Source organism: Saccopteryx leptura, chromosome 11, assembly GCF_036850995.1.
Source record: "Saccopteryx leptura isolate mSacLep1 chromosome 11, mSacLep1_pri_phased_curated, whole genome shotgun sequence".
Taxonomy (NCBI): domain Eukaryota; kingdom Metazoa; phylum Chordata; class Mammalia; order Chiroptera; family Emballonuridae; genus Saccopteryx; species Saccopteryx leptura.
In genome coordinates, this window is record NC_089513.1 from 10,868,646 (window position 1) to 10,888,562 (window position 19,917).

Below are 19,917 nucleotides of genomic sequence, written 5' to 3' on the forward strand. Positions count from 1 at the left end.
GATAGGAACAGTTATGATAAACTAGAAGACAACAGCTAGAGGAAAAACCCAAAGGCATTTACCTGTTCCCAACACTGTGGTAAAAGTTCAGCTTCTACACGCGTTGGTCCAACATGACGTGCAAATGCCACACAACCCGTCAGTATCATTTGCCTGAAAATAAAAACAAGTGAATCAAGACTTGTATTTGGTTTGGAAAGTAGAACTAGTGGTTAAAAAGAGTTAGCTCTGTAATTCACGTGAAGTACAGTATTTTTGTAAAATCAAAACAGACATTTCAACAATAGACTAGACTCCAAGAGAGTGCGTTCCTTAAGCCGAGTCCCCAGAAGCAGCACGGCACCTTTGAGATATGTTGTGATGCGCTCTCTGCTGGCGGGGAGCTGAGAGTCAAGCCTCCTGAATGAACCTCCCACACGGGCGCTGCGAGAGTTCATGTCCAGTACTTCAGCTGCCACTGAAACTATCCATTATCCCCCAGTATGTCTAGAATTTAAACCTATGGTGTCATATTAGTAAAACGGTATTTCTTAAATCAGAATTTTTGGCATTGCACACAAGATAACTGTTGGGTAGCTCTCATGGCTCCTAAAGATGTCCATCTCCCAACATCCATGTCCTTGTGTGACCCCATCTCCTTGCGTGTAGACTGCATCTAAGGATTTGCTTTTAATGGACAGAACAATGCCAAAGTGATGGACACCACTTCAGAGATTAGGTTACAGAAGTCTGTGGTGTCCGCCCTGTGGGCCTCCCCCCACTGCCTTCTTAGCGGGCATGCCTGATGAAGCATGCCACAGCTGGAGGCCTGTATGGCATGACTGAAGGACGCCTCTGACCAAGAGCCCGTGAGGACCCAAGGCCCTCGGGCCACAGGGCCCAGAACTCTGAATCCTGCCAATGACCAGGCACGGGAGCGAGCTTAGGAGCAGATCCTTTCTCAGCTGAGACTCGAGATGACTGTAGCTCCAGCCAGCACACTGACTACAGCTTCGTAACAGACCTTGAGGCAGAGGACCCACATTAAGTAACCCTCACAAGTTATATTATAAAACTAAGTTTATTTTATTTGTATTTTTCTGAAGTGAGAAGCGGGGAGGCAGAGAGAGAGACCCCTGCATGCACTCGACTGGGATCCACCCGGCAAGCCCACCAGGGGGTGATGCTCTGCCCATCTGGGGCATTGCTCCATTGCAACTGGAGACATTCTAGCACCTGAGGCAGAGGCCATGGAGCTGTCCTCAGTGCCCTGGCCAACTTTGCTTCAATGAAGCCTTGGCTGCAGGAGGGTGAGAAAGAGAGAGGGAGGGAGGGAGAGAGAGAGAGAGAGAGAGAGAGAGAGAGAGGAAGGAGAGGGGGAGGGGTGGAGAAGCAGATGGGCACTTCTCCTGTGTCCTGGCTGGGAATCAAACCCAGGGCTTCCACACGCCAGGCTGACACTCTACCACTGAACCAACCGGTCAGGGCCAAAAATAACTTTATTTTATACCACTTTCTTTTGGGGTAATTTTTTAACAGCAATATCTATCTATCTATCTATCTAATACAACTTCACTTGAATTGATAGACTTGTAACTTAAAAAGAGTATAAAATTTTAAATACAATTTTTGTCCTCAGAATGAAGTTCCATTTAAAATAACTTTAAATGAAGAATTGTGAACTTGTTCACTTTTGATTGCTAAGCCTTCAAAACAATAAAATCTGATGGAAATAAAGGATATGTTCAATAAATGCCTAAAGTATCCAACTTCGAGGAAAACAAAAATAGAATGCTTCATTCATATTAACTATACAATCAGCACATTAAGCCCAAGCATTGCTCCCTGCTATTTCTCAAAATATGTCAATTTAACTCAAACTGCAGAATGACTTTAAATTTCTCTTCCATAGCCAATCTTCCTCTCAGGTGAGGGCAATGCGGACAGAAGCCACCTGGACGAGAACAGAGCACTGTAGGGCCGATGTGTCTTCAGTGCACCCCGCAGCTCCTTCTCCCTTACTGTAGCCTGGTGACAGTCGGACTCCTTCTATAGGGTATCACTGTCTTCTGTGCCTAGTTCTCACTTCTCTTGTGCTTTTCATTTCCTTCCACTTTAGGAGGGCAAATAAAGTGAGAGAAAGGAAAGTGGGGAACTAAATCCCCAAGCTTTACACACAGCGCCTCAGCTTCCTGCCCCCAGGGAGAATTTCCTGACCCCCATCACTGCTTCTCCCTACTAGTGTCTGAAAATAACGAGGAGGCATACATGCACAAACACAGGTTCCATAAATGTTTGGTGATTACAATAAACAAACCTGGGTGAAACTTAAGCATTTCAAACACTTGTAAGAACTACACACTGTACAAGACCCTCATGAGAAATGAGTCACCATAGCTACACTGGAGATGTACAAACTTGCTGAAGTTATGTAAGGCCTCCCAAAACAAACTTCTTAGTCAGAACAGTGAAAAGTCACAATTCCAACACTGATGACTACTGTGAAATACACCTGAAAGTGGACAAAGGCAGGCGGCTGGCAGGGTACCCGCAGCAGAAACAGGCTCCTGCGGCGGCCAAAATGAATGGTGTTCCTGCCTGTGGACAATCACAGGAAGGAGACTTTGTCTAGTTTTGACAAAGCTAAAAATGTGGTGTCAATTATGGTTGTTAGCAAAGAGCTGGCCGAAAGCACCATTATTAAGTTTTTCTTTGGATTCGATGAAAGAAGCCTGAAGTTCATCAAGGAAACGTGACAACTGATTATATGTCAAACATATGATAACTTAAAATTTTTGATTTTTAAATTTCTTATTCCCATTATATATAGTTAATCAATTAATTATACTATTCTAATAAATAATTATGTTTCTGTAAAATGGAAGATTTAGTGTGGACACAAGGGGCTTAATTTCTGACATAGCTCAACCATGGTCCTTTTGGCCACCAGGTGGCAGCTGTGAGTTTTACATGGTGAGGATGAAAATGGGCTCTAGATCAAGAGGTTTTGCTCCTGCAAATCTAAAAATGACAATGTAATAAATGGTATTTAATTGTTAAGTTACCAAGATAGAAAATAATATTTTTCAAGGAGAAACTATAATATTAACTTCGTGTACAGCATCAACAGTCCTTGAAAAATTTCAGTTTGCAATGCATGATACTAATCAAGCAAATTAATTTCCCTCATTTCTTTCTATTTGACTAGCACGTGTGCAATGCTGGTACAGATAAACCCTGACTGGATCCTTCAAGGAGATGTGTTTCTCTACTTGCTCAGATACACTGTGGAAGGAGCAGGAAAGAGAGATACTTCTAGTTATGATTTTCCAACATTCTCAGAGGAGGTAAAAACAAGTATTGAAATTACACAAACTTATTTAATCATAAAGTATAATTCTACTGTTTTGCAAAAGTATAAGAAAAAACTCTTTTTAAATTAAGATACAAAATTACAACAGAAAAACACTCAACTGCCCAATTTTATCCACCTGGTGCCTAGTCCACCTACCCACCCAGATGTTTTGTCCATGTACACACTTATGCAGCTTCCCTTAGTATTTCTTTAAACATTTTTTATTTATCTGAGAGAGTGAGAGAGATGTCAATTTTTGTGGTTCCAGTTATTTATGCAATCATTAGTTGATTCTTGTATGTGCCCTGACCAGGGTTTTGAACCTGTGGTCTTGGTATAGCGGGACAATGCTCTAACCCACTGAGCTACCTGGCCAGGACAGCTTCACGTATTATTTAAAGGTGCTACTATCTGAGGTCGACATCTATCATTGTTACTTGATCAGATTCCATTCCCCTCTGGAAAGTCACCTTGATGTGTGCGTCTTCCCCTCATCACACTCTGATAGCTCATGTTTCCACTCAGGCATCCCTGGTGTGGGCATCGGACACACGACTAAGCGAAACAAAACAATCACTTTAGCCACACAGTGACTGGTTTACAGAGAGCCCAGTGATGCAGAAATTCATGTAGTAAATACTGTATTTCGTGTAAAGCATAACTATTAAGAAGTGTGATATTTAGGCCTTTTTAGAGGTCAAATTTGAAAAATAAAGGCAAAGAAATATTTGAATTAGAAGTTAAAAGCCTGATCAGGTGGTAGCACAGTGGATAGAGCGTTGGCCTCGGACACAGAAGACCCAGGTTTGAAACCCTGAGGTCGCAGGTTTGAGTCCAAGGTCGCTGGCTTGAGTGTGGAATCAGACATGATCCCATGGTCTCCAGCTTGAGCGCAAAAGTCACTGGCTTGAAACCCAAGATCGCTGGCTTGAGTCACTGGCTCAGTAGAAGCCCATTACCCCCAGCCCAATCAAGGCACATATGAGAAAGCAATCAATGAACAATTAAGGGATCACAACAAAGAATTGAGGCTTCTCATCTCTCTCCCTTCCTGTCTGTCTGTCCCAATCTATCCCTCTTTGTCTCTCTTGCTTAAAAAAAAAAAAAAAAAAAGTCCAAAGGTAACTGACACAAAAGTGTACAAATTCATGAGTAATTGGAGTAACAAGAGTGAAAACTGCAGAGCTTTGTGAACAGGCAGTGTTTCTTCTGTTTATTAAAGCAGTTATTAGAAAGAAGGCATTCAGACCAAAAAAAAAAAAAAAAAAGGCTAATTTTGATGCCAAATTAGTAAAATTAATAGGTCAGCATTTTATTTCCCAAAGAAGCAGTCCTACCCACCTTTGCTCGTCATCAGGCCTCTTGATCAAGTTGAAAAGAATGTGGAGAAGCTGGTCTCTCTCCTTGGGCTCAGGGTGCAGGCAGGCTGTGCACAGTATGAGGGGGATCAACTCCTACAGAGACAGCAAGGTGGGAAGCGTCAGGGTAAAAAGGAAGTGCGCAACAGCCTTCCTGCTCCCCAGAGCGCTCCTAATGGACATCTCAGTGAAATCAACCTCAATACACAGGGCAATTTTAATCTTGTAAGGTTTTATTCAGTAGAAAACAATAAAACATTTATATGTTGGCTGTGCAGAGGGTGCAAATCACAATGTAATCAAGTTTAAGATTCAACTAACTTTGATTTCTTATCTAGTACACTTTCCAAGAGTCTACTACTTTCTACATTAGCTAACACTCCGTCTAACTACAATTTGGTAAAGTAATTTTAAATTAAAGTGTGCCTGACCTGTGTATGGTGGGGCAGTGGATGGAGTGCCGCCCTAGAATGCTGAGGTCTCCGGTTCAAAGCCCTGGACTTGCCTGGTCAAGGCACATATGAGTAGCAACTACTATGAGATGATGTTTCCGCCTCCTTTCCCCTCCCCCTTCTCTCTCTTTTGTTTCTAAAATCAACAAATAAAAATCTTTAAAAAAAATCTGAAAAGCCCTGTTCAGTTGGCTCCACGGCAGAGCGTCGGCCCAGTGTGTGGAAGTCCCAGGTTCAATTCCTGGTCATGGCACACAGGAGAAGTGAACATTTGCTTCTCCATAGCCCCCTTCTCTCTCTCTCTCTCTCCCCCCCACACACTCCCACACCCATGGTTTGAATAGTCTAAGCAAGTTGGCCGCAGGCACTGAGGATGGCTTCATGGCCTCACCTCAGGTACTGAAATAGCTCAGTTGCTGAACAACGGAGTAGTGGCCCCAAATGGGCAGAGCTTCACCTGTAGGGGGCGTGCCGGGTAGATCCTGGTCAGCGTGTATGTGGGAGTCTGTCTCTCTGCCTCCTTGCCTCTCACTTAATTAAAAAAAAAATTGAAAGTGTTTTTTAAAAAACTTGCAAGCGTTAACTATATTCTAAAACTTTTAAAGACAACTCTTCCCACTTCCTAAATATAATATAATCTGTCTTTATTAAGATTACATGTAAGAAATAATTCTGTATCCTTGGCACCTAACTGGTGACTAATTAAAAAATTAAAGGCCATTTCCATAGCTGTTAATGTTTTATGTTGAAATTAAAAAATTTAAACAATATTTTATTTGTGGCACGTTCAACATGCAGAGGTAAATTCAGTATTTTGTAGGAAAGTATACTTAAAATTTCTCTCTTCCAAAGAAATATCTGAAAATTAAAGTTGTTTCATTCATTTATTTATTCACACCTTCTATTTGTACTACCCTTGAAATAATGAATTCTGTAAGTATGCATCTGCTGTGTATTCACAATTATGGATCATGAATTCTATCTTGTTCAAGCGTCTGAAGTAATACATTCACATCAGAATTTATTAAGTCCACATTTTCCATTTTCAAACTATTCATAAATTTATAAAGTTGAATCAATATTCTCCCTTTGGTATCATTGCTCCAGTTAAAGAAGTGTAGTGTTTTCAAAACTTTATAATTTTTAATAAAAGAGTTAAAAAGTGGTGGCTGAATTTCCTTCAGAAGACAAGGTGATAGTGGTTGTAAAAATATCTTTGAATGATTAAATATAAAAGAAATGTATTGAGAATAATCCAGCACTGTTAGAGATTACATCTAAAGTTTAAGAATTTTTCATGTGAAAAAATCCTTAAGCATATTCAATTTAGTACTGCATGTTAGTAATAGCCATAGTAAAAATTAAAAAAACTGGCTTTGGTATTCCCCCGACCCCAATATAAAAAGTTACTGTGTCCATTATTTAAAAGCAACAGGAATCTCAAATACTTTAGAGCAGTAATAATCAACCTGGTCCCTACCGCCCACTACTGGGCGTTCCAGCTTTCATGGTGGGCGGTAGTAGAGCAACCAAAGTATAAATAAAAAGATATATTTAACTATAGTAAGTTGTTTTATAAAGATTTATTCTGCCAAACTTAGCGAAAATCTGACATAAAGTACTTGGTAAGTAATTATTATTATATGCTTTAACTTGCTGTAACTCTGCTTTATAAATTTTATAAAGTTACTTTCCTACTTTATAAATCACCACTACTGTGGAACCAGTGGGTGGTTAGAAAATTGTACTACTAACAGAGATACAAAAGTGAGCAGCAGGTATAAAAAGGTTGACTACCCCTGCTTTAGAACATGCTGTAGCACTTGACAGTACTCAATAAAGGCTGAGTGAAAAATAAAGTTAATCTCCTACTGATCATTAGAGAGGAAATCAGTGAAGTAATTGCATTGTAGGAGATATTTCAATACTTCATTTCCATGTTAAAAAGATAAACCTAAGGTTTTTAAAATTCATTCATCTAAAAGGCTTAGTAATTTGCACTTTACCTAAGTAAATGACTTTTTGTTTAACTATTTTGATTTTTGCGATTTTAATTACAAAACTAGTTCTCTTGACTCGTTCACCCCTTACAATTTAGATTACCCGTGGAATTTTGTACAGAATTAAATAGGAAAGGCTTTCCGGATTTTAATTCTCTTTTCCATTTCACAAGTAAAACAAAATTACTTTTGATGATAATTAATCATTTTAGAGATAGTAAATGTCATGAGATTTGATTTTATAAACACTTTTACTCAACTTTCTCAGTCCTGTAAAGACTAGTGTGCATTCAGATTACAAAAACATTGGGAAAAAAGTACCTTCAAGGGTCTAAAACAATGTGATTACAAGTTAAGGAGGCAGAAAAAGTAGGAAATGAGATGGAGTAAATTTTAACAGTTAAACAAGCAAGGAAATGTTGCTAAAATAATGGCTCCAAGATCAGAAAGGAATGTAAAACCAAAGGAAACATTACATTTAGCTCAGATACCAAAGGGAAATGTTTTGAGTATTTCAAGTCAAGAGGCAAAATTCTCCAGTTCTGGCAAGGTAACACATTAATCCAATAAATTACAGTTCACTGCTTACCCTCCCTGTTCCACTAAAATTATTTCGTGTAACTCAAACTTTGGTTCAAAATTTTAGATAGTTGTTATTTTAAATGTTTTCATCTAGTTTTTTTGCCTAGGAATTAAGCAATAATGAATTATAATTTAAAATCAAGTACGACTTGATTTTAATATAATCTAAATCAATTCTTTGATATAGATTTTCAGTTGAAACTTGTCAGGATGTTGATGGTAACATGTAAAGAAAAAATAAAGAACACTGGAAAGATTCACATAAGGAAGAAACAAGATTACTCACCTCTGGAAAAGTTCTAAACTTCAAGGGTGCTAAAATATCTATTCTCAGAATTATTAATATCTATAGTTGCTGGGGCTTGACCTTTAGGAGGCTTAACTGAAATACTTAGAAGATTTTAAAGCTGATACTGCTAAAAGCATGTGATTTACACACACACACACATTTCACAACAGGTAAGAATAGAGACCAAGTTTTTCGACTTTATAACTATCTGAGGCCATTATTATCATAAGTTAAAAAATTTACCACGGGGCAAATAGGACTGACAAGGTAAAAGAGCAAAGTTTGGATTCCCAGAAGATGGGCAGGTCTTTGGAGGGACAGTACTATTAAAACTTTCAGAGAATTGGTTCTCTCCTTTGCCCTTTCCTTTTTTTACAGCTTTATAAGATATAATATATAAAATTCACACTTTCAGTATACTTTCAGTAATTTTTAGTAATTCAGAGTTGTGCAACCATCACTAATCTAACTGTGAAACACTTTCAGCATTCCAAAAAGAAAGCTTGGGCACAGTCACCATTTCCTCTGGCCCCACCCCCCATTAGAGCCCCCCCCCCCCCCCCCCGCCTCCTTCCTTACTTTTCCAATTTAGCTAGCTGATGGCATATATTTCCTTGGCTTAAAATAAAAATAAAAGTTAAATTTAGATGTATCATTATAAAAATACTTTTAGAAGTAATCTTTTCTGAAATCTTTCTTTTAAATGATAGAATTTCTCCTTCAAATGCATGTAGAGATTTAAAAAAAATCAATGTATTTGGCCTATTTACTCTATACATATATCAAATGACAAGTGTATTTATTCTGTAATTTGGTTTGAAAAATTCAAGATCCTCGACCACCCCAAGAAAGCAAACTACTATATAAGCCACATAAAAAAAATTAGTTCATCACATTATTTTTTTTCTTCCAAAATGAATAGGCAAGGAAGTCTTTTTAAATATAAGTTGGTAACAAGTGATTATAATTACTTCAAAGAACATAAAAAAAATAGTTTTGACTTTTTATCATCTCTAAAATTAGTATCTCAGAATGGGAAGCATGTCATAATTTATCTGAAGTTCTTTGTCTTTCTTAAAGGAACATTAATTGATCATCAATAGGCATCTTAGACTTGAAATATGGTATGCTGAATTTAGAAAATGTTATAATTGTGACCTGAAGGTTGAGTGAGGTTGTTAATTTTATTTTAAAAGACTCAAACCGATAACACTAATATCTATATTCACTTTACCTTTCACTTTTATAAAAAAATAGAAAACTTAATTTATTAGACAGGTCTAATTAACCTTATGTCATTCCCTTTAAAACACTGGGTCACAAAATCAGTTGAATGGGTCAAGAAAAGCATTTTTTTATTGTTTATTTAGGTATAGTCTTTATTGTTTTAAAACATTTATAAAATTTTTGACTCTACCTTTTAATGTTTATTATAATTCGTAAAAACAACACTTGATTTGTAAAACATTTATATTAATTATATATGGAATTACATGCTAGCACACAATGTAAAATGTCTTTCCTAAAGAGAGGATACATGATCAATAAAGTTTGAAAAACACTAATTAAAAGACTGTTAGGCAGTCTTAAGAATGAAAAAGTTCTTTATATATTGATATAGAAAGAAACAAAAAGATAATATTACATAGAAAAATGCAAAGTGGAGAATAGTGCACACAGTATGGTATTACATATGGTAAAGTCATAAAAAAAGATCATATATTTGAGTTTGTTTATATATGCATAAAGTATCTCTGAAAATACAGTTCTACTATAATAGTTGGAGACATCAATATCCAGGTTCAATGACAGATAGAACATCTAGACAGAATATCAGTCAGGAAATACTGAACAACATAAAACGACTAGAACTAATAGACACACACACATATATATACACAGAAGAGTCTACCTAACAACAGCAGAATATACATTCTTCTGAAGTGCACATGAAACATTCAAGGATAGACTATGTTAAGCTACAGACAATTCCCATAAATTATAAAAAGACTGAAATCACACAAAGTATCTTCTTTAACCACAATGAAATTAAATATTAATAACACAAGGGAAACTTAAAAATTCACAAGTATGCAGATATTAAACAACACACTCTTTAATAATCAATGGGTCACAAAGAAGAAATCAGTAAGGAAATTAGAAAATATTTTAAGACAAATGAAAAGAAAACCACAACATACCAAAACTTATGAGATGCAGCAAAAGTAGCACTCAGAGGCAAATTTATAGCTATAAATGCCTATATTAAAAAGAACTGAGATCCCAACTCAGTAACCTTGCTTTTTAACTTAAGAAACTAGATAAAGAGCAAAATAATGCAATGCCAGCAGAGAGAAGGATATAAAATATAAAGATTAGAGCAAAGGTAAGTGAAAAGCAATAGAGAAAATCAATAAAATCAAAAGTTCTTTGAAAAGATCAACAAAATTAAAGAAAACTTTAGCTAGACTAATAATAAAGAGAAAAGAGGCAAAAAACTACAATCAGAAATGGAGGAGACATTAGTATAAATCTTATAAAAATTAAAAGGATTATAAGTGAATACCACAAATAATGGCTCACCAATAAACAGATAATCAAGATAAAATGAACTAATTCTTTCAACAGACCTGTAACAAGCAATGAGACTGTATTATTAATAAAAAGCTTCTCAACAAAGAAAAGTTCCAGGATCAGATGACTTCACTAGTGAATTCTAAAACACATTAAAAGAAGAAGTACTAGTCCTACTCAAATACTTCCAAAAAAAATTGAAGAGGAATGAACAATCCCAAACACAACCTATGAGGCCAGCATTAGCCTGTTATCAAAACCAGACAAAGACAGCATAACAAAAGAAAGCTATAGCCCATATCCTTTATAAGTTTACACCCAAAGATGCACAATAAAATACTGCCAAATCCAATTACACATCTAAAGGATTGTACACTGTGACTGAGTGGGATTTATCCCATGAATGCAAGGGTGGTTCAACACATCAAAACCAATCCATTTATTATACTACACATCAATAAGAAAAGAATATCTGAACCAATGCAGAAAAAACATTTCACAAAATTCAACACTCTATCATGACAAAAAACAGTAAACTAGGGGAGAAAAAACCAAAAGCTTCCATAATATGATAAAGGGCATTTAAGAAAAACCCACAACCAGCACCATACCTGATGGAAAGACTTAAACCTTTCCCTTAAGATCAGGAACAGGACAAGGACATCTGCTTTCTTAACATTGCTATTCAACACTGAACTGGAAGTGCTGTCCACACCACGTAAGCATGACAAAGAAAGAGAAACATTCTGAATTGGAAAAGAAGAGGCCTTATTTACAGATAACCTGATTTACAGATAACCTGATTCTCTATATAGAAAATCCCATAGAATTCACAAAAAACCTACTAGAGTTAATAAGCAAAATCAAAGTTGCAAGGCACAAGATCAATACACAATTATCAATTTTGTTTCTATATACCAGCAATGAGAACCCTGAAAAGGAAATTAAGGAAACAATTTCATTTATAATAGCATCCAAAATAATAAAATACGTAGAAATAAATTTAAACAAGAAAGTGAAAAATGTGTGCACTGAAAGCTATAAACATTGCCAAAAGAAATTAAAGATATTCATAAGTGAAAAAAATCCTATGTTCACTTAATGTTGTTAGAAAGGCAATACTCCTCAGAGTGATCTACAGACTTAGTACAATCCGTATCAAAACTCCAATGACCTTTAATGCAGAAAGGAAAGGTGAGCATCAAATTCATGTGGAACTGCAAAGGCCCTGAATAGCTCAACAATATTGAAAAAGAAGACAAAGTTGGAGGATTCATATTTCCCAATTTCAAAACTTACCACAAAGCTATAATAAACAAAGTGTAGGACAGACATACAGATAAACACCAAGACCACTGGAAAAGAACTCTGATAGAAACAAATGCAAACATTGGTACAGCCAACTGAATTTTAACATAGGAGCCACGACCACTTCAACAAATGGTGTTGGGACAGTTGGACAAGCGGATGAAAGAAGAAAGCTGGACCCGTCCCTAACTGCTTATACGAAAAATAACCAAAATTGATCAATGACCCACATTTGAGATCTAAAGCTGTAAAACTATTAGAAGAAAACATAAAATTAGGTAAGTATCCTAACCTCAGATTTGTCAATTTTTAGATTTGACATCAAAGACACAAGCAACAAAAAGTATGAAAAAACAACCTACAAGATGGTAGGAAATATTTGCAAATCATTTATGTGGTATGGGTTCAATTTCCAGAATTGTAAGAATTCTTAAAACTCAAAAACAAAGACAATCCAATTAAAAAAATGGGCAAAGGACTGATAAAAATAAACTAGAAGCTAATAAAATTCATTGTCTGTGGAACAATATCTCAAGGACAGAAGAATAGAGTTTTTCTTGTATATCATTTTATGTTTAAAAAAATGCTAAACCATGTGAACATATTACATAATCAAAACTTAAAACCCTGTTTCCAATGCTTTACTTATTTTATTAGCTAGGATATTATTCTGACCAATCAGTTTACTGAAGGACATTTTAATTGTATTTCCATGCCAATAAAAAGACTTATACTGATAAGAGAATATATAAAACTTGAGGAATTAAAAAAAAAATCAAAATATGAACCCTTCACTCACAAGACCTTTTAAAAAATATAGACTTAAAAATCCAGGGTAAAATATTAAATAAAAGTAACTAAATATCAAAGGATCAAGTGAAATAAAAGTTTGGTCCTTTTATGCCCTGGCATAGGGTTTCAAAGCAAACCAAAGTTATACTTCATTATTTACCAATTTAATTTCAAGGGAATACAACTTTGGTATACTATAAACGATAAGTTTTCTGATAAAAGAGAATAGGGTACAACTAATACAATAAATAAAAGATGAATGATCAATTCTTCATGAAATTATATCATTTTTAAACATAAAAAAATTAAAATCAGCCAGAAGAGTAACTACAAATAAAATACTTGTATACATGAATGTATGTGTACATGTTTATATATATATTTATATATAATGTATCTCATTGTTGATGATGCAAGTTTATAAATACTTCGTGCAGTACAATCAGGTTTTAGTGAAGGTTTTAAAGATAAAAAATGGAAAAATGAAAATAAAGAAGCTTATACTGCATCTCATAACAACTAGGTTTCTGTGATAGTTTAAAGATTGTGTTAAGGACACACAGGGAAAGGGATGCAAACATTAATGCACTGCATGGATTACGTTACAAGCTGAAGGAGGAAGAGCAGCTCAAACACCATTCTGCCAGGCAGAACTGCAGAACAATCTGAAATTGGACACTGATCCTTCAAGACATAGAAAATGTTCCACACTTATTAAAATCTCATGACTATATTTGAATAAAATAGGTAAAATAAAACCACTAGTAAGAAAAGTCACTTTTATTATTTTTTAATTAAAAATGCCTATTGGAATAAAACTTTTAAAAGCTCTACATATCTTTTCTTGAGGATCAGTACAAATTTCTTGTGCTAAACAGATAAGGATAAGCTTTATATGGGTTTGCCAATGCATTGTGTACCTATCATACTGTAGGTCCTAAAACTTATGACTGAAATCAATGGCAAATATTGAGATAACAGAAGAAACTTATATGGTACATTTAAAAATATTCCTAACCCATTTTTTATAAAAAATTATGTGAACTAGAAGTTGATTTTATAAACTAAATAATTCAAAAAAACAAATTTATCTATTGTCATTTAAATGAAGTTAAATAACTTTTCATTAATCTTTTATTGGCTAAATATAACTGTAAAAAGAACTTCCGTCTACGGCCATACTACTCTGAACACGCCCGATCTCGTCTGATCTCGGAAAAGAACTTCCTACAATACTTATGGCTCATAACAAAAGCTATGTGTACTACATATATTTGCTACTATATTTTGGATATTTAAACCATCTGTCAGTAATAGGTTCACTACAAGAAAAACAAAACAGCTACTTTCAAATGTTATTGTAGTCAATATTATAACTATTTTATCATCATATGACAAGTATGGTTATTTCCAAACAAATATAATAAAACTAACATTTATAATAGGTAACTATAAGTACATTTAAGAAAAGTTACATTTTTAGTCCCTGTTAATTTTCAGTACAGAGTGTCTATCTCTATAGACATATCAAGCATATCATAACAAGAGCAGACATAAATTAGTAACTCATAATGTAAAAAACGAAGGGTGTTCATGGCACAGAGATGGACCTACAGTAATAGTTAGTGTTGCAGAAGCTCGTGATGCTTTAAGCAAACTTGAAACAACATGAACACCATGCAGTCGTACTGAACTCACCTGACAGAGGTGTAAAACCATTCTCTAGGAGCAGAGATGCATGCATAAAAGTAAGAATATGATTGCAAGTAATAGACTTTAACAAAATAAAAACATAACACTAAACTTCAAAATGACAAGAATGGAGAACATGATGAGATTACTGGGATGAAATGGTCTTACGTGTCTTACCTCTCGCTTTGCTAATAGCACATTAGGAACAATGTGTGGCAGGCAGCGTCCCAGCATCAACATGACACTTTTCTCACTGTCTGCAATCCGAGACACCTAGGAAACCAAAGAATTAATAAATGATGCCAGAGGCGAACTTCGGTACATGATGGTTCAGGCTTTAAACCCTGCCGCCTCTGCTCCAAACACACATCTGAAATCACAGCTTAGGGTAGGGGTCTCAAACTTGCGGCCCGCCGAACAATTTTGTGTGGCCCGCAGACTAATCCACGAAGTTCAAAATATTTTGGATAAAATTAAGTAAGCCTAGGGGCCTACTTGTATTTTTCATTTCTCTAGTATCCTAGCTAGATATTAGCTTAGTTAACAGCAGTTGTGATGCGAACTACAGTCTCTGGTTGTTTTGTGACACTGAGTAAACTGCATGTACGATTGTGCTTGTTGTACTGATTTTTTTTTTGTTTTCAACTGCAGTGAGAAAAGTGTTGCGTAACAGTTGCCTTTTGTAGACCTAGTGCGGTCCGCCGAACGGCTGTGATCTTGCTCTGCGGCCTACATGCTGAGTTGAGAGACCCCTGGCTTAGGGTGACCAACGATGGTAACAACAGCAGCATTGACAGCTGTGTTCCCAAACAAGAGAAACATTTCTGTAGGCCAGAAATGGATTAGAACCGTGTAAGAAGGAAGGATGAAGACAGAGAGGCCCACCACGCTTCAGTTCCGAGAACAGGGAGGGTAAGACCGGACTGGGGCAGCTTCACTAGTTCTTTTTTTTTTTTTTTTTTTTTTACAGAGACAGAGAGAGAGTCAGAGACAGACAGACAGGAATGGAGAGATGAGAAGCATCAATCATTACTTTTTCGTTGCGCGTTGCGACACCTTAGTTGTTCATTGATTGCTTTCTCATATGTGCCTTGACCGTGGGCCTTCAGCAGACCAAGTAACCCCTTGCTCGAGCCAGCAACCTTCGGTCCAAGCTGGTGAGCTTTGCTCAAACCAGATGAACCCATGCTCAAACTGGTGACCTCGGGGTCTCGAACCTGGGTCCTCGGCACCCCAGTCCGACGCTCTATCCACTGCGCCACCGCCTGGTCAGGCTCACTAGTTTGTTCTTGAAAAGATGCCACAAAGCTACAATCTCACGTGAGGAAACAGTCTGTATAAGAAAGCTGCATGCATGAGGGCCATGGAGGCTCCCCCGGCCTCACAGTGGCGACTGGCAGAACCGCACAAACCACCCTGCGGTGCTTTCCCACCCTCAGGGACACGGTGGGACAGAGTCCAGGGAGAGTAAGTGGAATCAACCATGAACAGCTAGAAAGGGATGTGTAAGTATTAAGAGGTGAAAAAAACTAAAAAATAAAAATACCCTCTCAAGATGACTCTGCAACAATTACAAAGCACTTGAGGAAAACAAACCTGAGAACAAACTCAGAAAAGACAACCATTCCGAATGAAATAAAAATAATGGAGAAGTCTAAACATAACAGAAATATAAACAATATGTACAGAAATATATACAATATGTACAGTTACACTGGTTTTCTGAATTATACCTGAGAGAGGCATAGAACCATGTTAGTAGACATTACAAATGGTCTGCAAAAGGTCACTTTAATACTAAACAAAGCTTTAATCTGAAGAATAGGAAAAATCAACTACCTTCTTTAAAAGTTAAATATTTTAGAAACTATGTCTTAAAGCATCATTTTAGATAACATTTAGATAACATTTGCATCTGAAATAGTCTTATCACAGCTGTTTTTTGAATGGGACATTAAGAAAAACCGATTATTTTAAGAAAGTTGCAAGAATATCTGGTATAATTTACCTCTGATCCTAAACGACTATCTGCAGACATCCGACAAAAAGAGAGCAGCGCTTGGTGGAAAGCAGGGGACAGTTTCCTGGAAGAAAACATAGGGTGAAAAGGGGACAATGCCAGGCAATGAGCACAGTGCTGAGGGAGGAAGCACGTCACGTGCCTTCACCCCCACTCCTGCATCGATCCCGCCCCAGTGCTAACTGGGTTTCTCAGCCACACTGAGGACCCGAAGGACCTCTCTCCAGAATTATCCTGGGAAAAATCAGCAGGAACGGCTGATCTGACAACAGCCCGAGGGTAAGTGAGTTACCGGTCTATAAACAACGGTGGATCAAACCTGAAGTAGTAGAGCAGGTCAGTGACTTTAGAAAGTATCTGAAAAATCTGAAATGAGAACGTTTTTCTCCCCAGTTCTCCACGATCCCAGAATGGTAAACAGTGGAGACAAAGTGGTATGTGGCTGATAGGAATTCAAGTTTTGCATATCTCTATGACAATACCGGTAATTTATCCTTCATGTTAGAGACTCATATAAAGGAAGAAAAATTCAAGGTAAGTGAAGGAGATGCTCATTCTCCTTCAACATTCCTGGTGTAATTTAAAGTAGTTTTCATAAATGAAATTATTAGCCTCTTTATATTTCTAAAACAACACTCATCTCTCCATGTAGTAGTATTTGTAAACTTTGACTATGACTTGTGCTTGATGTGCTCAGTCTACACAGAGGAGAGCTAAGACCTGAATCCCACAGGCGAGGTTCCTGAGCGCACAGCACGGTGGCACTCGGGAGCCTGGTGGTTAGAGTCAGAGCACAGCGCCGAAGCCTGCTCGCTCACGGATGTCTCCTCCCATATTCTTTTTTTTTGGGGGGGGGCGCCCTCACGGTCCACCCAACTGCCCAAGCCAGAAATCTCAGATCAGCCTTTACCTCCCTTTCTTTTAACCCTAAATCAAACCAATCTCTACCTTTCACTACTTGGAAATCTATCCACTGCTTTCCAATACAGAACAGGCCTCAGTCATTTTTTATTCCAACAGCTACTGTCTCAGTCTCCTTTCCTCCGGTTTGCTACCCTCCAACTCCCTCCCCCCAGGAGTACTCTTTCTAAAACTGAGACACCGCCCTGTCCTAACTCATTCATGCGTCAACACGGCTTATGGAGTTCGTCTTTGCTTAATTCTCCAACTTCATCTCCTGTCATTCTTCTGAGCTGCATGCTTTGTTGAAACCCTGTTCCCCAAATGCACCGCCGTCCTCTGGCATGGGCTGCTTCCCCTCTTACCTCTGCCTGGTTAACTCGTGCTTACTCGGCAGGTCTCAGGGGGAGGACACTTCTTCCCTGAAACCGTTCCTGCTGAGGACTAGGTCAGGTGCACTGACTGTTCCCACAGCAAGTTGAACTTCCTTCATATTAACCGGTTTCATACATCATTATAATTGTCTGGTTGTCAGTCTTTCTCACACTGTCAAGTTCGTGACTAAAGAGATTTCCACATATTTTGCTTTACATTCCTTGTTAACACTGTCTGATACATAGTTAAGAGCTGAAACAATTAGCTGAACAAATTTAATGATCATCTTGCTCCAGAGTGGCTTTTGAATATCAAAGGAAGTACTCCTAACACTAAAGAACTACTACAAATGCCATTATTGTTGAATCAGAACATAGATTATTTTATGACTAAATCTTATCCGTATTAAAGTAAATGCATTAGTTCAACTCTGTAAACTGCATAATACCTAAAAAATATACCTCGTAGACACACTAAAAGTTGTGGTTCATGAGTGGAAAGCTTTGCTTAAAAACCAACCAAGCAAACACCTCTCACTGACAATGAGTTCCTGTAAGTCAGGGGTCGGGAATCTTTTTGGCTGAGAGAGCCCTAAATGCCACATATTTTAAAATATAATTCCATGAGAGCCATACAACGACCCATGTCCGTTACGCATTATCCAATAAAAATTTGGTGTTGTCCCAGAAGACAGCTGTGATTGGCTCCAGCCACCCGCAACCATGAACATGAGCGGTAGGAAATGAATGGATTGTAATACATGAGAATGTTTTATATTTTTAACATTACTTTTTTAATTAAAGATTTGTCTGTGAGCCAGATGCAGCCATCAAAAGAGCCACATCTGGCTAGTGAGCCACAGGTTCCCGACCCCTGCTGTAAGTTGTGCTTTCCCACTCTATCCCAACACTGGGTACACTGTCCCTCTGTTTAAAGGAGGAGGAAGCATTACTTTGTGGCTCACATGACAGCACAGGATATTTGTGAGGATTAAAGATGTTGGTACATATACATAAAACATTTAGAACTGTGCCTGACATATTAAAGAGTTAAGTAAATAATCCTTCCTTAAAATGTTTTCACATTATAATGTAAATTATTTTTAAATTATAGTTTGTCTCCTTCACCAGAAAACATGTTCATGAAGGGCTGGGCCCACGCTTTCGCATTCTGGGTTCAATCGCTGCGAGCCAATAAAAATCCAATCCATGAAGTAAAGAGACAACTAAGGATACGCTGTTAGTAATGGTAGCAGACACAGGAAAAAGGACGAGGAGTAAAACCATTCCCTCTTTACCACAGGCAACCACGTAGTCGCAAAACCGCTGAGTCGGACAAGAACCAAGAAACAGCGGAAAGGAAGGGAGCTGGGGGAAACGTGTTTGCCATCCGTAGCAACATACACATTATTCATGGCTTTAAGTACTTAGCTGAGATAGACCCCACCCCACTGATGGTTTATGCCTCTTAACGCAATTTAACTTAGCAATTAGTTTGCAATACCCCTTTCTGGGACGTGTACTTTGCTATGTGTCAATGTCCACGTAAAACTTAGCGCATCTAATCGGCAAAAGCAGTTCAAGTAAGAACTGAAGCTCTTCCTGTCTGACAAAGTACTAAACGGCTGGAAGACACATTTCAGACTATAGGGCGCGTGCTCACCTGTTGGGTTTATCAAAATGGACTGCGTTTTTACTTGATGGAGAAGATGACGGCATTCTTTCTCTCTCTCTCCTGGGTAAAGAGTTTGGAAAATTCTCTTTAGGGGCAGTGGAATCAACTTCATCTGATTTTGAAAGATGGATATCATTGTTTCTTCCCTCGTCTGAACTGTTTCTAACTGGTTTCTGTCCACTGTCTTCAGGGTCTTTGTGCGGAGACTGGTCCAAAGTAGGTTGAACAGAGTCACAAATGACAGGAATAGCAAAGTGTTCATTTTTGAGAAAGTCCATTTCACTGTAGAAGAAAAGAGAAATTATCAGGCAACTGTACCTTTAAAAATATGGGCAATAGCATCAGCCTTATAATGGGTTTCATGCCTTAACCATGTATAATAACAGAAAATGGTTTGGCAACTGAGCAATCTTTTCTGTGGCATATACACTGATGCTTCATGTCCCAAAAAGCTACAAACTTTCCCCAAAGCAGCATAAAAATGCCCTTATAAACTCTGCTCTGGACTGACATGTCACTTGGTTCCTTTATTTGCAAAACAGGGTTAATTCCATCTACCCACAGGAT

The 19,917-nt window shown here is 37.4% G+C and overlaps 1 protein-coding gene across 8 annotated transcripts in view; it reads right to left on the minus strand.

The window, feature by feature from the left end:
• RELCH (RAB11 binding and LisH domain, coiled-coil and HEAT repeat containing) overlaps window positions 1–19,917 on the minus strand; it is a 93,850-nt gene that overhangs the window by 39,094 nt on the left and 34,839 nt on the right. For 5 of the 8 annotated variants that reach the window (XR_010747351.1, XM_066352228.1, XM_066352225.1 and 2 more), the window contains 6 exons: window positions 19,339–19,632; window positions 16,390–16,465; window positions 14,559–14,654; window positions 14,388–14,411; window positions 4,676–4,788; window positions 63–153 (listed from right to left, as the gene is read on the minus strand). Coding sequence is in view for 7 of the 8 variants with exons in the window: in XM_066352228.1 (XP_066208325.1) it covers window positions 63–153; window positions 4,676–4,788; window positions 14,388–14,411; window positions 14,559–14,654; window positions 16,390–16,465; window positions 19,339–19,632 (694 nt within the window). In the remaining variant the exon portion in view is untranslated. The remainder of the gene's footprint in view (window positions 1–62; window positions 154–4,675; window positions 4,789–14,387; window positions 14,412–14,558; window positions 14,655–16,389; window positions 16,466–19,338; window positions 19,633–19,917) is intronic. The other 3 variants (XM_066352229.1, XM_066352227.1, XM_066352226.1) reach the window with 1 other exon arrangement.